Genomic DNA, 21663 nt, shown 5'->3' with positions numbered 1-21663 from the left:
ATCCTATTTATTATCTTTTATCATGTTTTGTATTTGATGTATGTAAGTGCTGGCAATTCTCTTTAGAAGTGCCACCATCTACCATGTCTGTTAAATAAAGGTGTTTTATCCTCACTAATACAGTTTCCAAATTACTTTTTTTGGCTCTGTATTTGGTGTTTTCTTTTTGGTTTTCTTTACTCTATCCGAATGGTCTGCCATTTATCGTTCAAACAAATATGTATCACTATCTTATCACTACATCTATCATTAGTCCTCATCTGATATACAGTTAGGGCCAGAAATATTTGGACAGTGACACAAGTTTTGTTATTTTAGCTGTTTACAAAAACATGTTCAGAAATACAATTATATATGTAATATGGGCTGAAAGTGCACACTCCCAGCTGCAATATGATAGTTTCCACATCCAAATCGGAGAAAGGGTTTAGGAATCATAGCTCTGTAATGCATAGCGTCCTCTTTTTCAAGGGACCAAAAGTAATTGGACAATGGACTCTAAGGGCTGCAATTAACTCTGAAGGCGTCTCCCTCGTTAACCTGTAATCAATGAAGTAGTTAAAAGGTCCGGGGTGGATTCCAGGTGTGTGGTTTTGCATTTGGAAGCTGTTGCTGTGAGCAGACAACATGCGGTCAAAGGAACTCTCAATTGAGGTGAAGCAGAACATCCTGAGGCTGAAAAAAAAGAAAAAATCCATCAGAGAGATAGCAGACATGCTTGGAGTAGCAAAATCAACAGTTGGGTACATTCTGAGAAAAAAGGAATTGACTGGTGAGCTTGGGAACTCAAAAAGGCCTGGGCGTCCACGGATGACAACAGTGGTGGATGATCGCCGCATACTTAATTTGGTGAAGAAGAACCCGTTCACAACATCAACTGAAGTCCAGAACACTCTCAGTGAAGTAGGTGTATCTGTCTCTAAGTCAACAGTAAAGAGAAGACTCCATGACAGTAAATACAAAGGGTTCACATCTAGATGCAAACCATTCATCAATACCAAAAATAGACCGGCCAGAGTTAAATTTGCAGAAAAACACCTCAAGAAGCCAGCTCAGTTCTGGAAAAGTATTCTATGGACAGATGAGACAAAGATCAACCTGTACCAGAATGATGGGAAGAAAAAAGTTTGGAGAAGAAAGGGAACGGCACATGATTAAAGGCACACCACATCCTCTGTAAAACATGGTGGAGGCAACGGGATGGCATGGGCATGCATAGCTTTCAATGGCACTGGGTCACTTGTGTTTATTGATGACATAAGAGCAGACAAGAGTAGCCGGATGAATTCTGAAGTGTACTGGGATATACTTTCAGCCCAGATTCAGCCAAATGCTGCAAAGTTGATTGGACGGCGCTTCATAGTACAGATGGACAATGACCCCAAGCATACAGCCAAAGCTACCCAGGAGTTCATGAGTGCCAAAAAGTGGAACATTCTGCAATGGCCAAGTCAATCTCCAGATCTAAACCAAATTGAGCATGCATTTCACTTGCTCAAATCCAGACTTAAGACGGAAAGACCCACAAACAAGCAAGACCTGAAGGCTGCGGCTGTAAAGGCCTGGCAAAGCATTAAGAAGGAGGAAACCCAGCGTTTGGTGATGTCCATGGGTTCCAGACTTAAGGCAGTGATTGCCTCCAAAGGATTTGCAACAAAATATTGAAAATAAAAATATTTTGTTTGGGTTATGTTTATTTGTCCAATTACTTTTGACCTCCTAAAATGTGGAGTGTTTGTAAAGAAATGTGTACAATTCCTACATTTTCTATCAGATATTTTTGTTCAACCCTTCAAATTAAACGTTACAATCTGCACTTGAATTCTGTTGTAGAGGTTTCATTTCAAATCCAATGTGGTGGCATGCAGAGCCCAACTCGCGAAAATTGTGTCACTGTCCAAATATTTCTGGCCCTAACTGTATATGATTTGTTTAGTTCAGAATGTATTCTTTGGCGATAAACACGGCAGTAGAGGTGGCTCTTATGCTTCGTAATGGTGAGATCACAGACGTCCATGCAAGCACCATGCGCCACACATTACACAAGTTTGGAATAGTGGCCCAAAAAAAGGTGAAGAAGCCTCGACTTCAATTTCGCCTTAAGAAACGTTGGTTTAAGTTTGCAAAAAAGTACAAAAAGTGAACAGTAGAATATTGGAAACATCTAATTTGGAACGATGAGACGAAACTCAATTGAGTAGCCTCTGATGAATGTAAATGGGTCTGGAACAAACAAGGGAAAAAGGGGATAATGGATCAAGAAATAGAAGGAACTGTCAAGTTCGGTGATATGGGGTTGTTTCACAGCCAAAGGCGATGAATACTTCCCCAAGATCGATGGTAGTCTCAATTCTGAGGTATATGTGAGTATCCTACAAGATGAGCTACTTCATACAATCGAGCACTATGGATAGGAAAAGGATGAGATAGTGTTCTAGCAGGACAATGACCCGAAATATACGTCAAGATTGGGGAAGAAATGGTTCAATGACAGTGAGGCAGAGGTGATAAATTGGCCCCCACAGTCCCCAGACCTCAACCCAATCAAAAACTTGTGGGTAGAATTGAAGAAAATGCTGTATACATACCCAAGTGAGTCGATGAGTATGCACCAACATTGGGAACTTGTAGAAGAGACCTGATATCAGATTTCATTCGAGACATGCTTGAATCTGATCAAGAGCATGGCCAGAAGGATTCACTCAGTGTTGAAAGCCAAAAGTGGAGTTACAAAATGCTAACAAAATAATAAAAATTAAAAGGTAGATTTTTAGGAGAAAAACAGTAACAATGCAGTGAAATGACAAGAATCTGCATAACTAATCATATGCTAAATAGTTGCAAGTCAAATTTATATATGAAATAGCCTAGATGATTTTCTAGAAAATGCTGTTAGTCTCACATTCAAAGCAGTAGTGGATGGTGAGATATGGAGTCTGAAATCATAAGTTCAAAACATTGTTACTCTTTTGCTTGTCAGTGTATTTCTAATGGTTTGATTTCCTTTATTGTAAGAAGTAATGAAATTGAGTTTCCATCGGTTATTCAACATTGGTCTTATTGGTCTCTAATTTTGATATTTTTAGAGGGATTAGAAATACATTTTTTTTAGTTAGACTGCTATTTCTATTATTTTTAGTTGGACATCTCTTCTCAAAAACACTTTTAAATTGTATTTTTGATTAGCTCATGTAATCTGTTGAAGTGCAATTTCCCATGATAAGACAAACTTGACTCAGAGGGATATTTCTTTTTCACTTAGGGAAATGTGCACTATAAAAATCCAGATATCCATTAACATCTACAGATTTGAAGTGTGTTTTGATCATGATTACCTTATTTTTATGTAATAACTCTAAATCCTAAACAAACAATTTTATCCAAAGAGATATTTGCAGTAAAAAAAAAATCACCATTTTTGTTCAATATCTCAACAAAGCGGGAGGCCTCTAAATGGGTGCCGAGCCAAAATATAAAAAGGTAATTGATATAATGACAATAATATATTATATGTTATAAATTATGTTATTTATTATTATTATTATTATTATTATTATTATGTATAATCTGATTATTATGTCCTCAGATGCAATAGGTGATAGGTACTCACATTGCCCAGTAAAGAAATTTGCATAACTAGGGGCGACCTGTGTCCCCATCGTTGTACCATGTTGCTAGAAATACAGTTTTTCTTGGAAGGAGAATAAATTGTGCTTGAGTATGAATTCTAAACCATTTAACAAGAATTATCTTTGTTTGTATTTGACATTACCATCAGATGTCAGGTAATAGGCTACGGCTTCCAAACCCAATTCATAATTGATAATGGTAAAAAGGGGTTGTACGTCTAGGGTAATAAATAAAAAACATCTCTTCCCATACGATCATTCTATAGCCTCTATAATTAGCTGGGTCAAATCCCTCAGATATGACAGAACTTTGATTTCTATTTCTAGTAGGAAAAGGTCACGGATCCAATTCCCAATATAATGGGACAAGTAAAAGTTGTTTTTTATATATAGAATAGTACTTTAGTTGGAGAAGGATTTGTTAAAAATTTGTTTTCCTTTTTATTGATTATTTGTATGCATCATTAATCAATTTTTGATATTTAAGTTCATTCTGAAGAGTAGGGTCATTGTGAATTTCAGTTTAATACTTGGTATAAGATACGATTTTGCAAGCTTCCTCTAGGTAATCAACACAGTTTTGTATTACAACCTCCTCTCTTGTCTGCCTGTTGTATTATGATGTTATCATTAATTTTTAAGGGCTCAAGTGCTTTTTTTTCTTTAGAGGATACATTGGTGACCCCAGTTGTTTAGATGTAGTAAAACAAACTCAATGTCAAGGTAATACAAAGTTCCCAGATAATGGTCCCGATTGTGTATGGAGTCAAAATTATAAACCGGTTTCACATCTTGATGTATATAATTATTAACCAATATGGTAGCATCGTTTTAAAGTTGACTTTCAAACAAGTGTATTAAGATCAAGAGAAAGATGGAAATCATTTGTACATTGGGATGGACAGAAGTTCAAACCTTTATTTAAAAGATACATTTCAGCCTCATTTAGCATATAATTGGAAAAATTCAAGATTTTTATAGTCTGTGGGTTTTTCTTATCAGACTTGTGTAATTTTCTCTTATGGCTATTTCCTCCTTGTTTGCCTCTAGTCTTTACTTTTTTTCCGATAGATGGAGATATTGGAGCAAAACAATGCTTGATCGTAAATTGGTTTGTGATTTTGGTGTGAGAGTAGGTTGATGATTGCAAGTGGGTCCTATTTCTAAAAAAGAAATGGTGAGAGGAAGTGCTACTAGGGGATAAGGATGGATGTGATATGTAAGATGGAGGTGGAGAAAACTGGATGACTGTGATTTGACAAAGGGATTGATCAAAATAATTGTGAATTGTAAATTCCCACTGATCAGGGGGATCCAGAGCTTCTTGTACAATGCTGAGTGTAGGAGCTGTGGTAGTGAAACGTGTGGGTACAATATAAGCGGACAGAGGGTTGGCTGTTGGGTATATTGACGTGTCGAGAGATAGTGAAGAGGTAGGAGAGGTGGAAGGAGGAGGAGAGTGACATGGGATAGAAAGAGAAGGAGGGTGAGGTAGAGATTGGGAACAAGTCAGAGATGTATGTTTAGAGTGCAGAGATGGTTGAAACACGTAGTCATTTTTAAATTAAAAGTTAAGCATTATATGGGGTCCATTGTGTATTCTGTATGCAGCATTATATGAGGCTCATTATATACTATATTGAGCAATATATGGGATCCATTATACTGAATGGAGAATTATATGAGGCCCATAATATTGTATGGAGCGCTATGTGGGGCACATTATACTGTATGGAGCATTATATGGGGCCCATTGTGTATTCTGTATGCAGCATTATATGAGGCTCATTATATACTAAATGGAGCAATATATGGGATCCACTATACTGTATGGAGCATTATGGGACATGTTATACTGTCTGGAGCACTATGTGGGGTGTATTATACTGTATGGAGCAATATATAGAGCACATTATATTGTATGAGGCATTATATGGGGCCCATTATACTGTATGGAGCGTTATATGGGCCATTATACTGTATGAAGCACTATGTATGGCGCATTGTACTGTAAGAAGCAATATATGGGGCCTTATACTGTATAGAGCACTATATGGGGCCAATTATACTCTATGGAACATTATATTCGGTCCATTATATTGTATAGAACATTATATAAGGCGGGGCCAGTATACTGCATGGAGCACTATATGGGGCCCATTATATATTCTGTATGGAGCATTATATGAGAGCCATTTTATACTATATGGAGCAATATATGGGACCCGTTATTCTGTATGGAGCATTTTTGGGGGCTCATTATACTATATGGAACATTATATGGGGTCATTACATATCAGACGGAGCAATAAATGGGACCATTATATACTATATGATGCAATATATGGGGCCATTATATGCTATATGGACCAATATATGAGACCATTATATACTGTATGGAGCATTATATGGGGCCATTATACTCTATGGAGCATTATACTGTATGGAGCATTATATGGGGCACATTACATACTACATGGAGCAATGTGTGGGATCCATTATACTGTATTGAGCATTATGTGGGGCCTATTATACGGTATGGAGCATTATATTGGGCCCATTATACTGTATGGAGCACTAAGTGGGGCACATTATACTGAATGGAGCAATATATAGGGCTGTCAAACTGTATGGAGCATTATATGGGGCCCATTATTCTGTATGGAGCACTATATAGGGCCATTATATATGACTAGATTGTGGCCCGATTCTAGCGCATCGGGTATTCTAGAATATGCATGTCCCCGTAGTATATGGACAATGATGATTCCAGAATTCACGGCAGACTGTGCCCATCACTGATTGGTCGAGGCAACCTTTATGACATCATCGTCACCATGGCAACCATTATGACATCTACGTCGATACTGTGCCCGTCGCTGATTGGTCGAGGTGAATTCGCGGCAGACTGTGCCCGTCGCTGATTGGTCGAGGCAACCTTTATGACATCATCTTCGCCATGCTGTGCCTGTCTCTGATTGGTCGAGGCCGCCAGGCCCGATTCTAACGCATCGGGTATTCTAGAATATGCATGTCCCCGTAGTATATGGACAATGATGATTCCAGAATTCGCGGCAGACTGTGCCCGTCGCTGATTGGTCGAGGCAACCTTTATGACATCATCGTCGCCATGGCAACCATTATGACATCATCGTCGCTGTGCCCGTTGCTGATTGGTCGAGGCCTGGCGGCCTCGACCAATCAGACGCAGGATGTCTACGTCCTTTATGACATCATCGTCGCTGTGCCCGTTGCTGATTGGTCGAGGCCTGGCGGCCTCGACCAATCAGAGACGCGGGATTTCTACGTCGATGCTGTGCCGGTCTCTGATTGGTCGAGGCCTGACGGCCTCGACCAATCAGAGAGCCGGGATTTCCAGGACAGACAGACAGACAGACAGACGGAAAAACCCTTAGACAATTATATATATAGATGGAGCATTATATGGAGCCCATTATACTCTATGGAGCATTATATGAGGCCCATTATAATGCATGGAGCATTATATGGGGCCCATTATATTCTATGGAGCAATACGTGGGGCCCATTATACTGTATGGAATATTATATGGGGCCATTATTCTGTATGAAACAATATATTGGGCCCATTATACTGTATGGAACATTATATGGGGCTATTATATACCATATGAAGCAATATATGGGGCCATTATATACGATAAGGAGCATTATATGAGGCCATTATATACTATACTAGATTGTGGCCCGATTCTAACGCATCGGGTATTCTAGAATATGCATGTCCCCGTAGTATATGGACAATGATGATTCCAGAATTCGCGGCAGACTGTGCCCGTCGCTGATTGGTCGAGGCAACCTTTATGACATCATCGTCGCCATGGCAACCATTATGACATCATCGTCGCTGTGCCCGTTGCTGATTGGTCGACGAGGCAACCTTTATGACATCATCGTCGCCATGGCAACCATTATGACATCATCGTCGCTGTGCCCGTTGCTGATTGGTCGAGGCCTGGCGGCCTCGACCAATCAGAGACGCGGGATTTCTACGTCGATGCTGTGCCGGTCTCTGATTGGTCGAGGCCTGGCGGCCTCGACCAATCAGAGAGCCGGGATTTCCAGGACAGACAGACAGACAGACAGACAGACAGACGGAAAAACCCTTAGGCAATTATATATATAGATGGGGCATTATATGGGGCGATTAGAAACTGTATGGAGCATTATATGGGGTCATTATACTCAATGGAGAATTTTATGGGCCCATTATACTGTATGGAGCATTATATGGGGCCCATTATACTGTATGGAGCATTATATGGGGCCAATATATGCTACATGGAGCAATATATGGGACCCATTATACTGTATGGAGCATTATATGGGGCCCATTATACTGCATGCAGCATTATATGGGGCCCATTATTCTGGATGGATCATTACCTCGGGCCCATTATAATATATGGAGCAGTATATAGAGCCATTAAATACTATATGGAACAATATATTGGGCCCATTATACTGTATGGAGCATTATGTGGGGCCATTATACTGTATGGAGCACTATATGGAGCCATTAAATTCTATATGGAGGAATATATGGGGCCCATTATACTGTATGGAGAACTATGTGGGGCCAATTATACTGTATGGAGAAATATATGGGGCCCATTATAAAGTATATAGCAATATATGGGGCCCATTTTTCTGTATGGAGCATTATTTGGGCCCAATATACTGTATAAAGAAATATATGAGGCCCATAATAGGGTGTGAAGCAATATATGATGCCCATAATAATGTATAGCGGACTATGTGGTGCCATTAACACTGTGTGGAGGACTATGTGGTGACCATAATACTGTATGGAGGACTATACTGTTCGGTCTAAAATGAAAAGTCTGCAGTCACTCTGTGTGACTGCAGACTTTTGAATCACTCTAGGGCAGTGTTCCCCAACTCCGGTCCTCAAGAGCCACCAACAGGTCCTGTTTTCAGGATTTCTTTAGTATTGCACAGGTGATAAATGCATCACCTGGACAGGCAAGCATTCAATCACCTGTGTAAAACTAAGGAAATCCTGAAAACATGACCTGTTGGTGGCCCTTGAGGACCGGAGTTGGGGAACACTGCTCTAGGGCATGCATTGTGCACTGCGAGGATTCACCTCTTTCTGAGCTACTGTACAATTTACAATAGATATCACTCATGTAATGTAAGAAGTGAAATCTGTGGCATTGTACCATACTTTCGCTTATGAAAACCTGGAGCCGGCCCTGATAAAGATCACCCACATGTGTCACAAAACCTCCATGTAGAAGAACAAGAATTATGCTGATTTTGTAGGTATCTACCACCCGTACTGAAATATATTTATTAAAAACTGATATTACATGTTTTGGGAGAGGCAATCTAACTGGATTATTGTGCTGATCGCAGCAAACCCTATCTTCTATGCTTCTGTGCCCTTAAAGTAATGAACATTTTCTTAGTGGACCATGTTGTTTCCGGTTGACCCATTATCCACAGCATGCACAGGTAGTACTCCTCTGTAAATCATAGGTATAATAAACTCACCCTCGTTTTCCTGTGCTGGTTGAGCTGAGATCCAGGTTTCGGAGCTGTTGGCAGCTTCTTGCTAATGCTTGAATCCCAATGTCTGAAACTTTTTTACATCCACTTAAATCAAGATACCTGAATGGAAAGAATGTAGTTGAGTAAAAGTACAGTATTTACAAAACACATTTGAGGTTGGTTTGGAGACAGTCATTTCTTGCTTAACGGCACTTTTCTGTCTCTTAATTCCCAAATAGTTAGAAATTAGATTTGGTTTGTAATCTGACAGCTGCCATGCACCACCACCATTGTTGTTGTAAATCAAGCCAGTTTGTCAGCTGAGTATGGCCATGCCCCTTCCGTTGAAGCCGTGCCCACTTTTCAAAGAGATGGCAGAGCTGGCCTAGACTGACAAAGACATTAGAAGATGCTCAACTTTTGCGCAGCTATGAGTTACCAAAAATGTCACTATGGTCTGAGTCAGAACAGAATTCTGGTGAAAACTGTTACCTTGGGGCCTACAGCATGTGTTCATTTATGAACACTGTTACATTGTAATATTATAACAGAGATTGTCTTTTTTCCTGGACTGTGTTCTAAGTTCACTACTGTATTTCACTGTATAGGTTATTTTTTTGTTGGTGATGTCACAATTTATTGTTTCTTTAGTTATAAGTCATATGTTACCAAGTAGATGTTAGAACAGTGTATGCTTTTATTCCTACACTGTGTTCTTTATTGTTGAACTCACAAAGTTAAACCTTTATTCCCAGGCTGTACTCTTTATTAATGATGACACAAAACTCTATGTCTGATTTCCTAGACACACCTTCCCATTTAAAGATTTTTCTGTATTTTCATGACTATGAAAATTGTACATTCACCCTGAAGGCATCAAAACTATGAATTAACACATGTGGAATTATATACTTAACAAAAAAGTGTGAAACAACTGAAATTATGTATTATATTCTAGGCTCTTCAAAGTAGCCACCTTTTACTTTGCTGACTGCTTTGCACACTCTTGGCATTCTCTTGATGAGCTTCAAGAGGTAGTCACCGGGAATGGTTTTCACTTCACAGGTGTGCCCTGTCAGGTTTAATAGGTGGGATTTCTGTTTTGAATTCCGCTCTTGGGCTCCCTCCAGTGGTTGTAAGTGACACGTTTGTGAGTTCTGCTCTTGGGCTCCCTCCGGTGGTTTTAAGTGGAATGGCTGCTCCTTGGATTTAGCTGTCAGCAGCTGCTTCCACTGATTGTCTATTCTGCTCGGCTATTTAGCCTGGCTCTTTCCTTCAGCTTGTGCCACTTGTCAATGGTTCCTGGTTGGATTCACATCTCTTTGGATTTCCCTGTTATCCTGACCAGTTCAGCAAAGTTAAGTCCTTGCTTGCTCTTTTCTGTCCACAGGTTGTGGACTTATCCGTTCTGTGCTTTCTATGTTTGTCCAGCTTGTCAGTATGAATTAATTCTGTGATGCTGGAAGCTCTGGGAAGCAGATTTACCCTCCACACCTTTAGTCAGGTGTGGAGATTTTTGTAAACTCTGTGTGGATTTTTTGTAGTGTTTTATACTGACCGCACAGTATTCCATCCTGTCCTATCTATCTAGCTAGACTGGCCTCCTGTGCTCATCCTGGTTTCATTCTGTGTATGTCTTTTCCCTCTCCACTCACAGTCATTACTTGTGGGGGGCTATCTATCCTTTGGGGATTTTCTCTGAGGCAAGATAGTTTTCCTGTTTCTATCTTTAGGGGTAGTTAGTTCTCAGGCTGTGACGAGGTGCCTAGGGAGTGTTAGGAGCATCCCACGACTACTTCTAGTGTTGTGTTGAGCTTAGGGACTGCTGTCAGTACAGGTACCACTTCCTTCAGAGCTCGTCCCATGTTGCTCCTAAACCACCAGATCATAACAGTACAAGTGGCCAAAAATGAATTAAATGCATCTCAAAAGAAGGAAAAAATTCTGAGCCAATTTTTTTTCTGTGCTCTCTTTTGTCTTTTTTTCCTCTTGATCTCTGGGTGGCTCAGGATTTATGCTCTGGCATGGATGTTCAGGGTTTGTTTTCTCGTGTGGATCAACTTGCTGCAAGAGTACAGAGTATCCAAGATTATGTTGTCCAGACTCCGGCTTTGGAGCCTAGAATTCCTACTCCTGATTTGTTTTTTGGAGACAGATCCAAGTTTTTGAACTTTAAAAATAACTGCAAATTGTTTTTTGCTTTGAAACCCCGTTCTTCTGGTGATCCCATTCAGCAAGTTAAAATCATCATATCCTTGCTGCGTGGTGACCCTCAGGACTGGGCATTCTCCCTTGAATCAGGGGATCCGGCATTGCTGAATGTAGACGCATTTTTTCAAGCGCTCGGATTATTGTATGACGAACCTAATTCTGTGGATCATGCAGAAAAAACCCTGTTGGCCTTGTGTCAAGGTCAGGAAGCGGCAGAATTATACTGCCAGAAATTTAGGAAATGGTCTGTGCCCACTAAATGGAATGAGGATGCTCTGGCTGCTATTTTCAGAAAAGGTCTTTCTGAAGCCCTTAAAGATGTTATGGTTGGCTTCCCTACGCCTACTGGTTTGAGCGAATCTATGTCTCTAGCCATTTAGATTGATCGGCGTTTGCACGAGCGCAAAGCTATGCACCATATGGCAGTGTCCTCTAAGCAGAGTCCTGAACCTATGCAATGTGATAGGATTTTGACTAGAACAGAACGGCAGGAATTCAGACGTCAGAATAGGCTGTGTTTTTACTGTGGTGATTCTGCTCATGTTATTTCTGATTGCCCTAAACGTACTAGGAGGGTCGCTAGGTCTGTTACCATTAGTACTGTACAGCTTAAATTTCTTTTATCTGTGACCCTAATTTGCTCATTGTCGTCCTTTTCTGTCATGGCATTTGTGGATTCAGGCGCTGCCCTGAACTTAATGGACTTAGAATTCGCCAGGCGCTGTGGTTTTTCCTTGCAGTCTTTGCAGAGCCCTATTCCTTTGAGGGGCATTGATACTACTCCATTGGCCAAGGATAAACCTCAGTACTGGACGCAGATGACCATGTACATGGCTCCTGCACATCAGGAAAATTGCCGTTTTCTGGTGTTGCATAACCTGCATGATGTTGTTGTACTGGGTTTTCCATGGTTACAGGAACATAATCCGGTGCTGGATTGGAAAACTATGTCTGTGACTAGTTGGGGTTGTCAAGGGGTACATAGTGACGTTCCTTTGATGTCAATTTCCTCTTCCCCCTCTTCTGAGGTCCCTGAGTTTTTGTCGGATTTCCAGGATGTATTTGTTGAGCCCAAGTCCAGTTCCCTTCCTCCACATAGGGACTGTGATTGTGCTATTAACTTGATTCCTGGTTGTAAGTTCCCTAAGGGCCGACTTTTCAATCTGTCTGTGCCAGAGCATGCCGCCATGCGGAGCTATGTTAAGGAATCTTTGGAGAAAGGGCATATTCGGCCGTCTTCGTCACCATTGGGAGCGGGTTTCTTTTTTGTTGCTAAGAAGGATGGCTCCTTGAGACCCTGTATAGATTATCGTCTTCTTAATAAGATCACGGTCAAATTCCAATACCCCTTGCCTTTGCTTTCTGATTTGTTTGCTCAGATTAAGGGGGCTAGTTGGTTTACTAAGATTGACCTCCGAGGGGCATATAATCTTGTTCGTATTAAACAGGGTGACGAATGGAAAACTGCATTTAATACGCCCGATGGCCATTTTGAATACCTTGTGATGCCATTCGGGCTCTCTAATGCTCCATCTGTGTTCCAATCCTTTATGCATGATATTTTCCGCAATTATCTTGATAAATTCATGGTTGTATATTTGGATGATATTTTGATTTTTTCCGATGATTGGGAGTCTCATGTGAAGCAGGTCAGGATGGTGTTCCAGATCCTTCGTGATAATGCTTTATTTGTGAAGGGGTCTAAGTGCCTATTCGGAGTTCAGAAGGTCTCTTTTTTGGGTTTTATTTTTTCTCCCTCGTCTATGGAAATGGATCCTGTTAAGGTCCAAGCTATTCATGACTGGATTCAACCCACATCTGTGAAGAGCCTTCAAAAATTTTTGGGCTTTGCTAATTTCTATAGCCGTTTCATTGCCAACTTTTCCAGTGTGGTTAAGCCCCTTACTGATTTGATGAAGAAAGGCGCTGATGTGACGAATTGGTCCTCTGCGGCTGTTGAGGGCTTTCGGGAGCTTAAACGCCGATTTACTTCTGCCCCTGTGTTGCGTCAGCCGGATGTTTCTCTTCCTTTTCAGGTTGAGGTTGACGCTTCTGAGATTGGGGCAGGGGCCGTTTTGTCTCAGAGGGATTCTGATGGTTCGTTGATGAAACCGTGTGCATTTTTTTCCAGAAAGTTTTCACCTGCGGAACGCAATTATGATGTCGGCAATCGGGAGTTGTTGGCTATGAAGTGGGCGTTTGAGAAGTGGCGACATTGGCTTGAGGGAGCTAAGCACTGCGTTGTGGTCTTGACTGATCATAAGAATCTGATTTACCTCGAGTTGGCCAAGCGGCTGAATCCTATACAGGCTCGATGGTCCCTGTTTTTCTCCCGTTTTGATTTTGTGGTCTCGTATCTTCCGGGATCTAAGAATGTTAAGGCTGATGCCCTCTCTAGGAGTTTTTTGCCTGATTCTCCTGGAGTCCTTGAGCCGGTTGGCATTCTTAAGGAGGGGGTGATTCTTTCTGCCATCTCCCCTGATTTGTGGCGGATGCTTCGGGAATTTCAGGCTGATAGGCCCGACCGCTGTCCAGTGGGGAAGCTGTTTGTTCCTGATGGATGGACAAGTAAGGTGATTTCTGAGGTTCATTGTTCAGTGTTGGCTGGTCATCCTGGGATTTTTGGTACCAGAGATTTGGTTGCTAGGTCCTTTTGGTGGCCTTCCTTGTCACGCAATGTGCGTGCTTTTGTGCAGTCCTGTGGGACTTGCGCCCGAGCCAAGCCTTGCTGTTCCCGTGCTAGTGGGTTGCTTTTGCCTTTGCCGGTCCCTGAGAGGCCCTGTATGCATATTTCCATGGATTTTATTTCGGATCTTCCTGTTTCCCAGAAGATGTCTGTTATCTGGGTTGTTTGTGACCGGTTCTCTAAAATGGTCCATCTGGTACCTTTGCCTAAGTTGCCTTCCTCCTCAGATTTGGTTCCATTGTTTTTTCAGCATGTGGTTTGTTTGCATGGCATTCCGGAGAATATTGTGTCTGACAGAGGTTCTCAGTTTGTCTCTAGGTTTTGGCGGGCCTTTTGTGCTAGGATGGGCATTGATTTGTCTTTTTCTTCGGCGTTTCATCCTCAGACTAATGGCCAAACTGAGCGAACTAATCAGACCTTGGAGACCTATTTGAGATGCTTTGTGTCTGCTGATCAGGATGATTGGGTGGCTTTTTTGCCGTTGGCCGAGTTTGCCCTTAATAATCGGGCTAGTTCGGCTACTTTGGTTTCACCTTTCTTTTGTAATTTTGGTTTTCATCCTCGTTTTTCTTCTGGGGAGGTTGAGCCTTCTGATTGTCCTGGTTTGGATTCTGTGGTGGACAGGCTGCAGCAGATTTGGACTCATGTGGTGGACAATTTGACTTTGTCTCAGGAAAGGGCTCAACGTTTTGCTAACCGCCGTCGGTGTGTTGGTCTCCGGCTTTGTGTGGGGGATTTGGTTTGGTTGTCTTCTCGTCATGTTCCTATGAAGGTTTCTTCCCCTAAGTTTAAGCCTCGGTTTATTGGACCTTATAAAATTTCTGAAATTATTAATCCGTCGTCTTTTCGTTTGGCTCTTCCAGCCTCTTTTGCCATTCATAATGTTTTCCATAGATCTTTGTTGCGGAGATATGTGGTGCCCGTTGTTCCCTCAGTTGATCCTCCTGCCCCAGTGTTGGTTGAGGGAGAGTTGGAATATGAGGTTGAGAAAATTTTCGATTCTAGTTTTTCGAGGCAGAGGCTTCAGTATCTTGTCAAGTGGAAGGGTTATGGTCAGGAGGATAATTCTTGGGTTGTTGCCTCCGATGTCCATGCCACCGATTTGGTTCGTGCTTTTCACTTGGCTCGTCCTGATCGGCCTGGGGGCTCTGGTGAGGGTTCGGTGACCCCTCCTCAAGGGGGGGTACTGTTGTGAATTCCGCTCTTGGGCTCCCTGCGGTGGTTGTAAGTGGCACTTTTGTGAGTTCTGCTCTTGGGCTCCCTCCGGTGGTTTTAAGTGGAATGGCTGCTCCTTGGATTTAGCTGTCAGCAGCTGCTTCCACTGATTGTCTATTCTGCTCGGCTATTTAGCCTGGCTCTTTCCTTCAGCTTGTGCCACTTGTCAATGGTTCCTGGTTGGATTCACATCTCTTTGGATTTCCCTGTTATCCTGACCAGTTCAGCAAAGCTAAGTCCTTGCTTGCTCTTTTCTGTCCACAGGTTGTGGACTTATCCGTTCTGTGCTTTCTATGTTTGCCCAGCTTGTCAGTATGAATTAATTCTGTGATGCTGGAAGCTCTGGGAAGCAGATTTACCCTCCACACCTTTAGTCAGGTGTGGAGATTTTTGTAAACTCTGTGTGGATTTTTTGTAGTGTTTTATACTGACCGCACAGTATTCCATCCTGTCCTATCTATCTAGCTAGACTGGCCTCCTGTGCTCATCCTGGTTTCATTCTATGTATGTCTTTTCCCTCTCCACTCACAGTCATTACTTGTGGGGGGCTATCTATCCATTGGGGATTTTCTCTGAGGCAAGATAGTTTTCCTGTTTCTATCTTTAGGGGTAGTTAGTTCTCAGGCTGTGACGAGGTGCCTAGGGAGTGTTAGGAGCATCCCACGGCTACTTCTAGTGTTATGTTGAGCTTAGGGACTGCAGTCAGTACAGGTACCACTTCCTTCAGAGCTTGTCCCATGTTGCTCCTAAACCACCAGATCATAACAGTACAAGTGGCCAAAAATGAATTAACCCCTTTACCCCCAAGGGTGGTTTGCACGTTAATGACCGGGCCAATTTTTACAATTCTGACCACTGTCCCTTTATGAGGTTATAACTCTGGAACGCTTCAATGGATCCTGGTGATTCTGACACTGTTTTCTCGTGACATATTGTACTTCATGACAATGGTAAAAATTATTTGATAGTACCTGCGTTTATTTGTGAAAAAAACGGAAATTTGGCGAAAATTATGAAAATTTCGCAATTTTCCAACTTTGAATTTTTATGCAATTAAATCACAGAGATATGTCACACAAAATACTTAATAAATAACATTTCCCACATGTCTACTTTACATCAGCACAATTTTGGAAACAAAATTTTTTTTTGTTAGGGAGTTATAAGGGTTAAAAGTTGACCAGCAATTTCTCATTTCTACAACACCATTTTATTTTAGGGACCACATCTCATTTGAAGTCATTTTGAGGGGTCTATATGATAGAAAATACCCAAGTGTGACACCATTCCAAAAACTACACCCCTCAAGGTGCTCAAAACCATATTCAAGAAGTTTATTAACCCTTCTGGTGCTTCACAGGAATTTTTTGAATGTTTAAATAAAAATGAACATTTAACTTTTTTTCACAAAAAATTTAATTCAGCTCCAATTTGTTTTATTTTACCAAGGGTAACAGGAGAAAATGGACCCCAAACATTGTTGTACAATTTGACCTGAGTATGCCAATACCCCACATGTGGGGGTAAACCACTGTTTGGGCGCATGGCAGAGCTCGGAAGCGAAGGAGTGCCATTTGACTTTCAATGCAAAATTGACTGGAATTGAGATGGGACGCCATGTTTCGTTTGGAGAGCCCCTGATGTGGCTAAACATTGAAACCCCCCACAAGTGACACCATTTTGGAAAGTAGACCCCCTAAGGAACTTATCTAGAGGTGTGGTGAGCACTTTGACCCAACAAGTGCTTCACAGAAGTTTATAATGTAGAACCGTAAAAATAAAAAATCATATTTTTTCACAAAAATTATCTTTTCGCCCCCAATTTTTTATTTTCCCAAGGGTAAGAGAAGAAATTGGACCCCAAAAGTTGTTGTACAATTTGTCCTGAGTACGCTGATAGCCCATATGTGGGGGTAAACCACTGTTTGGGCGGATGGGAGAGCTCGGAAGGGAAGGAGCGCCGTTTGACTTTTCAATGCAAAATTGACAGGAATTGAGATGGGACCTCATGTTGCGTTTGAAGAGCCACTGATGTGCCTAAACATTGAAACCCCCCACAAATGACACCATTTTGGAAAGTAGACCCCCTAAGGAACTTATCTAGAGGTGTGGTGAGCACTTTGACCCACCAAGTGCTTCACAGAAGTTTATAATGCAGAGCCGTAAAAATAAAACAAAATTTTTTCCCCACAAAAATTATTTTTTTAGCCCCCAGTTTTGTATTTTCCTGAGGGTAACAGGAGAAATTGGACCCCAAAATTTGTTGCCCAATTTGTCCTGAGTGCGATGATACACCATATGTGGGGGGAACCACTGTTTGGGCACATGGGAGGGCTCAGAAGGGAAGGAGTGCCATTTGAATGCAGACTTAGATGGAATGGTCTGCAGGTGTCACATTGCGTTTGCAGAGCCCCTAATGTACCTAAACAGTAGAAACCCCCCACAAGTGACACCATTTTGGAAAGTAGACCCCCTTAGGAACTTATCTAGATGTGTGCTGAGCGCTTTGACCCACCAAGGGCTTCACAGAAGTTTATAATGGGGAGCCGTAAAAATAAAACAAAAATTTTTTCCCACAAAAATTATTTTTTAGCCCCCAGTTTTGTATTTTCCCGAGGGTAACAGGAGAAATTCGACCCCACAATTTGTTGTGCAATTTGTCCTGAGTGCGCTGATACCCCATATGTGGGGGGGAACCACTGTTTGGGCGCATGGGAGGGCTCGGAAGGGAAGGAGCTCCATTTGGAATGAGGACTTAGATGGAATGGTCTGCAGGTGTCACATTGCATTTGCAGAGCCCCTAATGTACCTAAACAGTAGAAACCTCCCACAAGTGACACCATTTTGGAAACTAGACCCCCTAAGGAACTCATCTAGATGTGTTGTGATAGCTTTGAACCCCCAAGTGTTTCACTACAGTTTGTAACGCAGAGCCGTGAAAATTAAAAAAAAAAATCTTTCCCCCCAAAATTATTTTTTAGCCCCCAGTTTTGTATTTTCCCGAGGGTAAGAGGAGAAATTCGACCCCAAAAGTTGTTGTCCAATTTGTCCTGAGTACGCTGATACCCCGTATGTTGGGGGAAACCACCGTTTGAGCGCATGGCAGAGCTCGGAAGGGAAGGAGCGCCATTTGGAATGCAGACTTAGATGGAATGGTCTGCAGACGTCACATTGCGTTTGCAGAACCCCTAATGTACCTAAACAGTAGAAACCCCCCACAAGTGACCCCATATTGGAAACTAGACCCCCCAGGGAACTAATCTAGATGTGTTGTGAGAACTTTGAACCCCCAAGTGTTTCACTACAGTTTATAACGCAGAGCCGTGAAAATTAAAAATATTTTTTTTTCCCACAAAAAATGTTTTAGCCCCGAGTTTTGTATTTTCCCAAGGGTAACAGGAGAAATTGGACCCCAAAAGTTGTTGTCCTATTTGTCCTGAGTACGCTGATACCCCATATGTTGGGGTAAACCCCTGTTTGGGCACACGGGAGAGCTCGGAAGGGAAGAAGCACTGTTTTACTTTTTCAACGCAGAATTGGCTGGAATTGAGATCGGACGCCATGTCGCGTTTGGAGAGCCCCTGATGTGCCTAAACAGTGGAAACCCCCCAATTATAACTGAAACCCTAATCCAAACACATCCCTAACCCTAATCCCAACAGTAACCCTAACCACACCTCTAACCCTGACACACCCCTAACCCTAATCCCAACCCTATTCCCAACCGTAAATGTAATCTAAACCCTAACTGTAACTTTAGCCCCAACCCAAACTGTAGCCCTAGCCCTAACCCTAGCCCTAACCCTAATCCTAACCCTAGCCCTAACCCTAGCCCTAACCCTAACCCTAACCCTAGCCCTAGCCCTAACCCTAGCCCTAACCCTAGCCCTAACCCTAGCCCTAACCCTAACCCTAGCCCTAACCCTAACCCTAGCCCTAACCCTAACCCTAGCCCTAACCCTAGCCCTAACCCTAAGCCTAGCCCTAAACCTAACCCTAGCCCTAACCCTAGCCCTAACCCTAGCCCTAACCCTAGCCCTAGCCCTAGCCCTAACCCTAGCCCTAACTCTAACCCTAGCCCTAATGGGAAAATGGAAATAAATACATTTTTTAAATTTTTCCCTAACTAAGGGGGTGATGAAGGGGGGTTTGATTTACTTTTATAGCGGGTTTTTTAGCGGATTTTTATGATTGGCAGCCGTCACACACTGAAAGACGCTTTTTATTGCAAAAAATATTTTTTGCGTTACCACATTTTGAGAGCTATAATTTTTCTATATTTTGGTCCACAGAGTCATGTGAGGTCTTGTTTTTTGCGGGACGAGTTGATGTTTTTATTGGTAACATTTTCGGGCACGTGACATTTTTTGATCGCTTTTTATTCCGATTTTTGTGAGGCAGAATGACCAAAAACCAGCTATTCATGAATTTCTTTTGGGGGAGGCGTTTATACCGTTCCGTGTTTGGTAAAATTGATGAAGCAGTTTTATTCTTCGGGTCAGTACGATTACAGCGATACCTCATTTATATCATTTTTTTATGTTTTGGCGCTTTTATACGATAAAAACTATTTTACAGAAAAAATAATTATTTTTGCATCACTTTATTCTCAGGACTATAACTTTTTTATTTTTTTGCTGATGATGCTGTATGGCGGCTCGTTTTTTGCGGGACAAGATGACGTTTTCAGCGGTACCATGGTTAGTTATATCTGTCTTTTTGATCGCGTGTTATTCCACTTTTTGTTCGGCGGTATGATAATAAAGCGTTGTTTTTTGCCTCGTTTTTTTTTTATTTTCTTACGGTGTTTACTGAAGGGGTTAACTAGTGGGCCAGTTTTATAGGTCGGGCTGTTACGGACGCGGCGATACTAAATATGTGTACTTTTATTGTTTTTTTTTTTTAATTTAGATAAAGAAATGTATTTATGGGAATAATATTTTTTTTTTTTTTTTCATTATTTTGGAATATTTTTTTTTATTTTTTTTACACATTTGAAATTTTTTTTTTTTACTTTTTTACTTTGTCCCAGGGGGGGACATCACAGATCAGTGATCTGACAGTTTGCACAGCACTCTGTCAGATCACTGATCTGACATGCAGCGCTGCAGCCTTCACAGTGCCTGCTCTGAGCAGGCTCTGTGAAGCCACCTCCCTCCCTGCAGGACCCGGATCCGCGGCCATCTTGCATCCGGGGCTGGAGGGAGCACGGAGGGAGGTGAGACCCTCGCAGAAACGCGATCACATCGCGTTGCTGCGGGGGGCTCAGGGAAGCCCGCAGGGAGCCCCCTCCTGCGCGGTGCTTCCCTGTACCGCCGGCACATCGCGATCATCTTTGATCGCGGTGTGCCGGGGGTTAATGTGCCGGGGGCGGTCCGTGACGGCTCCTGGCACATAGTGCCGGATGTCAGCTGCGATAAACAGCTGACACCCGGCAGCGATCGGCGGCGCTCCCCCCGTGAGCGCTGCCGATCGCATATGACATACTATTGCGTCCTTGGGAAGTAAAGCCCACCCCACATGGACGCAATAGTACGTCTAATGGCAGAAAGGGGTTAAATGCATCTCAAAAGAAGGAAAAAATTCTGAGCCATTTTTTTTCTGTGCTTTCTTTTGTCTTTTTTTCCTCTTGATCTCTGGGTGGCTCAGGATTTATGCTCTGGCATGGATGTTCAGGGTTTGTTTTCTCGTGTGGATCAACTTGCTGCAAGAGTACAGAGTATCCAAGATTATGTTGTCCAGACTCCGGCTTTGGAGCCTAGAATTCCTACTCCTGATTTATTTTTTGGAGACAGATCCAAGTTTTTGAACTTTAAAAATAACTGCAAATTGTTTTTTGCTTTGAAACCCCGTTCTTCTGGTGATCCCATTCAGCAAGTTAACCCCTTTACCCCCAAGGGTGGTTTGCACGTTAATGACCGGGCCAATTTTTACAATTCTGACCACTGTCCCTTTATGAGGTTATAACTCTGGAACGCTTCAACGGATCCCAGTGAATCTGACATTGTTTTCTCGTGACATATTGTACTTCATGACAATGGTAAAAATTCTTTGATAGTACCTGCGTTTATTTGTGAAAAAAACGGAAATTTGGCGAAAATTATGAAAATTTCGCAATTTTCCAACTTTGAATTTTTATGCAATTAAATCACAGAGATATGTCACACAAAATACTTAATAAGTAACATTTCCCACATGTCTACTTTACATCAGCACAATTTTGGAACCAAAATTTTTTTTTGTTAGGGAGTTATAAGGGTGAAAAGTTGACCAGCAATTTCTCATTTCTACAACACCATTTTTTTTTAGGGACCACATCTCATTTGAAGTCATTTTGAGGGGTCTATATGATAGAAAATACCCAAG

The 21663-nt window shown here is 41.9% G+C and overlaps 1 protein-coding gene across 1 annotated transcript in view; it reads right to left on the bottom strand.

The window, feature by feature from the left end:
* LOC138674946 (uncharacterized) overlaps nucleotides 1-21663 on the bottom strand; it is a 250063-nt gene that overhangs the window by 10884 nt on the left and 217516 nt on the right. The window contains exon 13 of the mRNA XM_069762797.1: nucleotides 9189-9305. Within this exon, the coding sequence (XP_069618898.1) occupies nucleotides 9189-9305 (117 nt within the window). The remainder of the gene's footprint in view (nucleotides 1-9188; nucleotides 9306-21663) is intronic.

The sequence above is a fragment of the Ranitomeya imitator genome, chromosome 1, assembly GCF_032444005.1.
Source record: "Ranitomeya imitator isolate aRanImi1 chromosome 1, aRanImi1.pri, whole genome shotgun sequence".
NCBI lineage: Eukaryota > Metazoa > Chordata > Amphibia > Anura > Dendrobatidae > Ranitomeya > Ranitomeya imitator.
The sequence above is the reverse complement of the archived record's forward strand: the minus strand, read 5'-3'. Positions and strand labels throughout refer to the sequence as shown.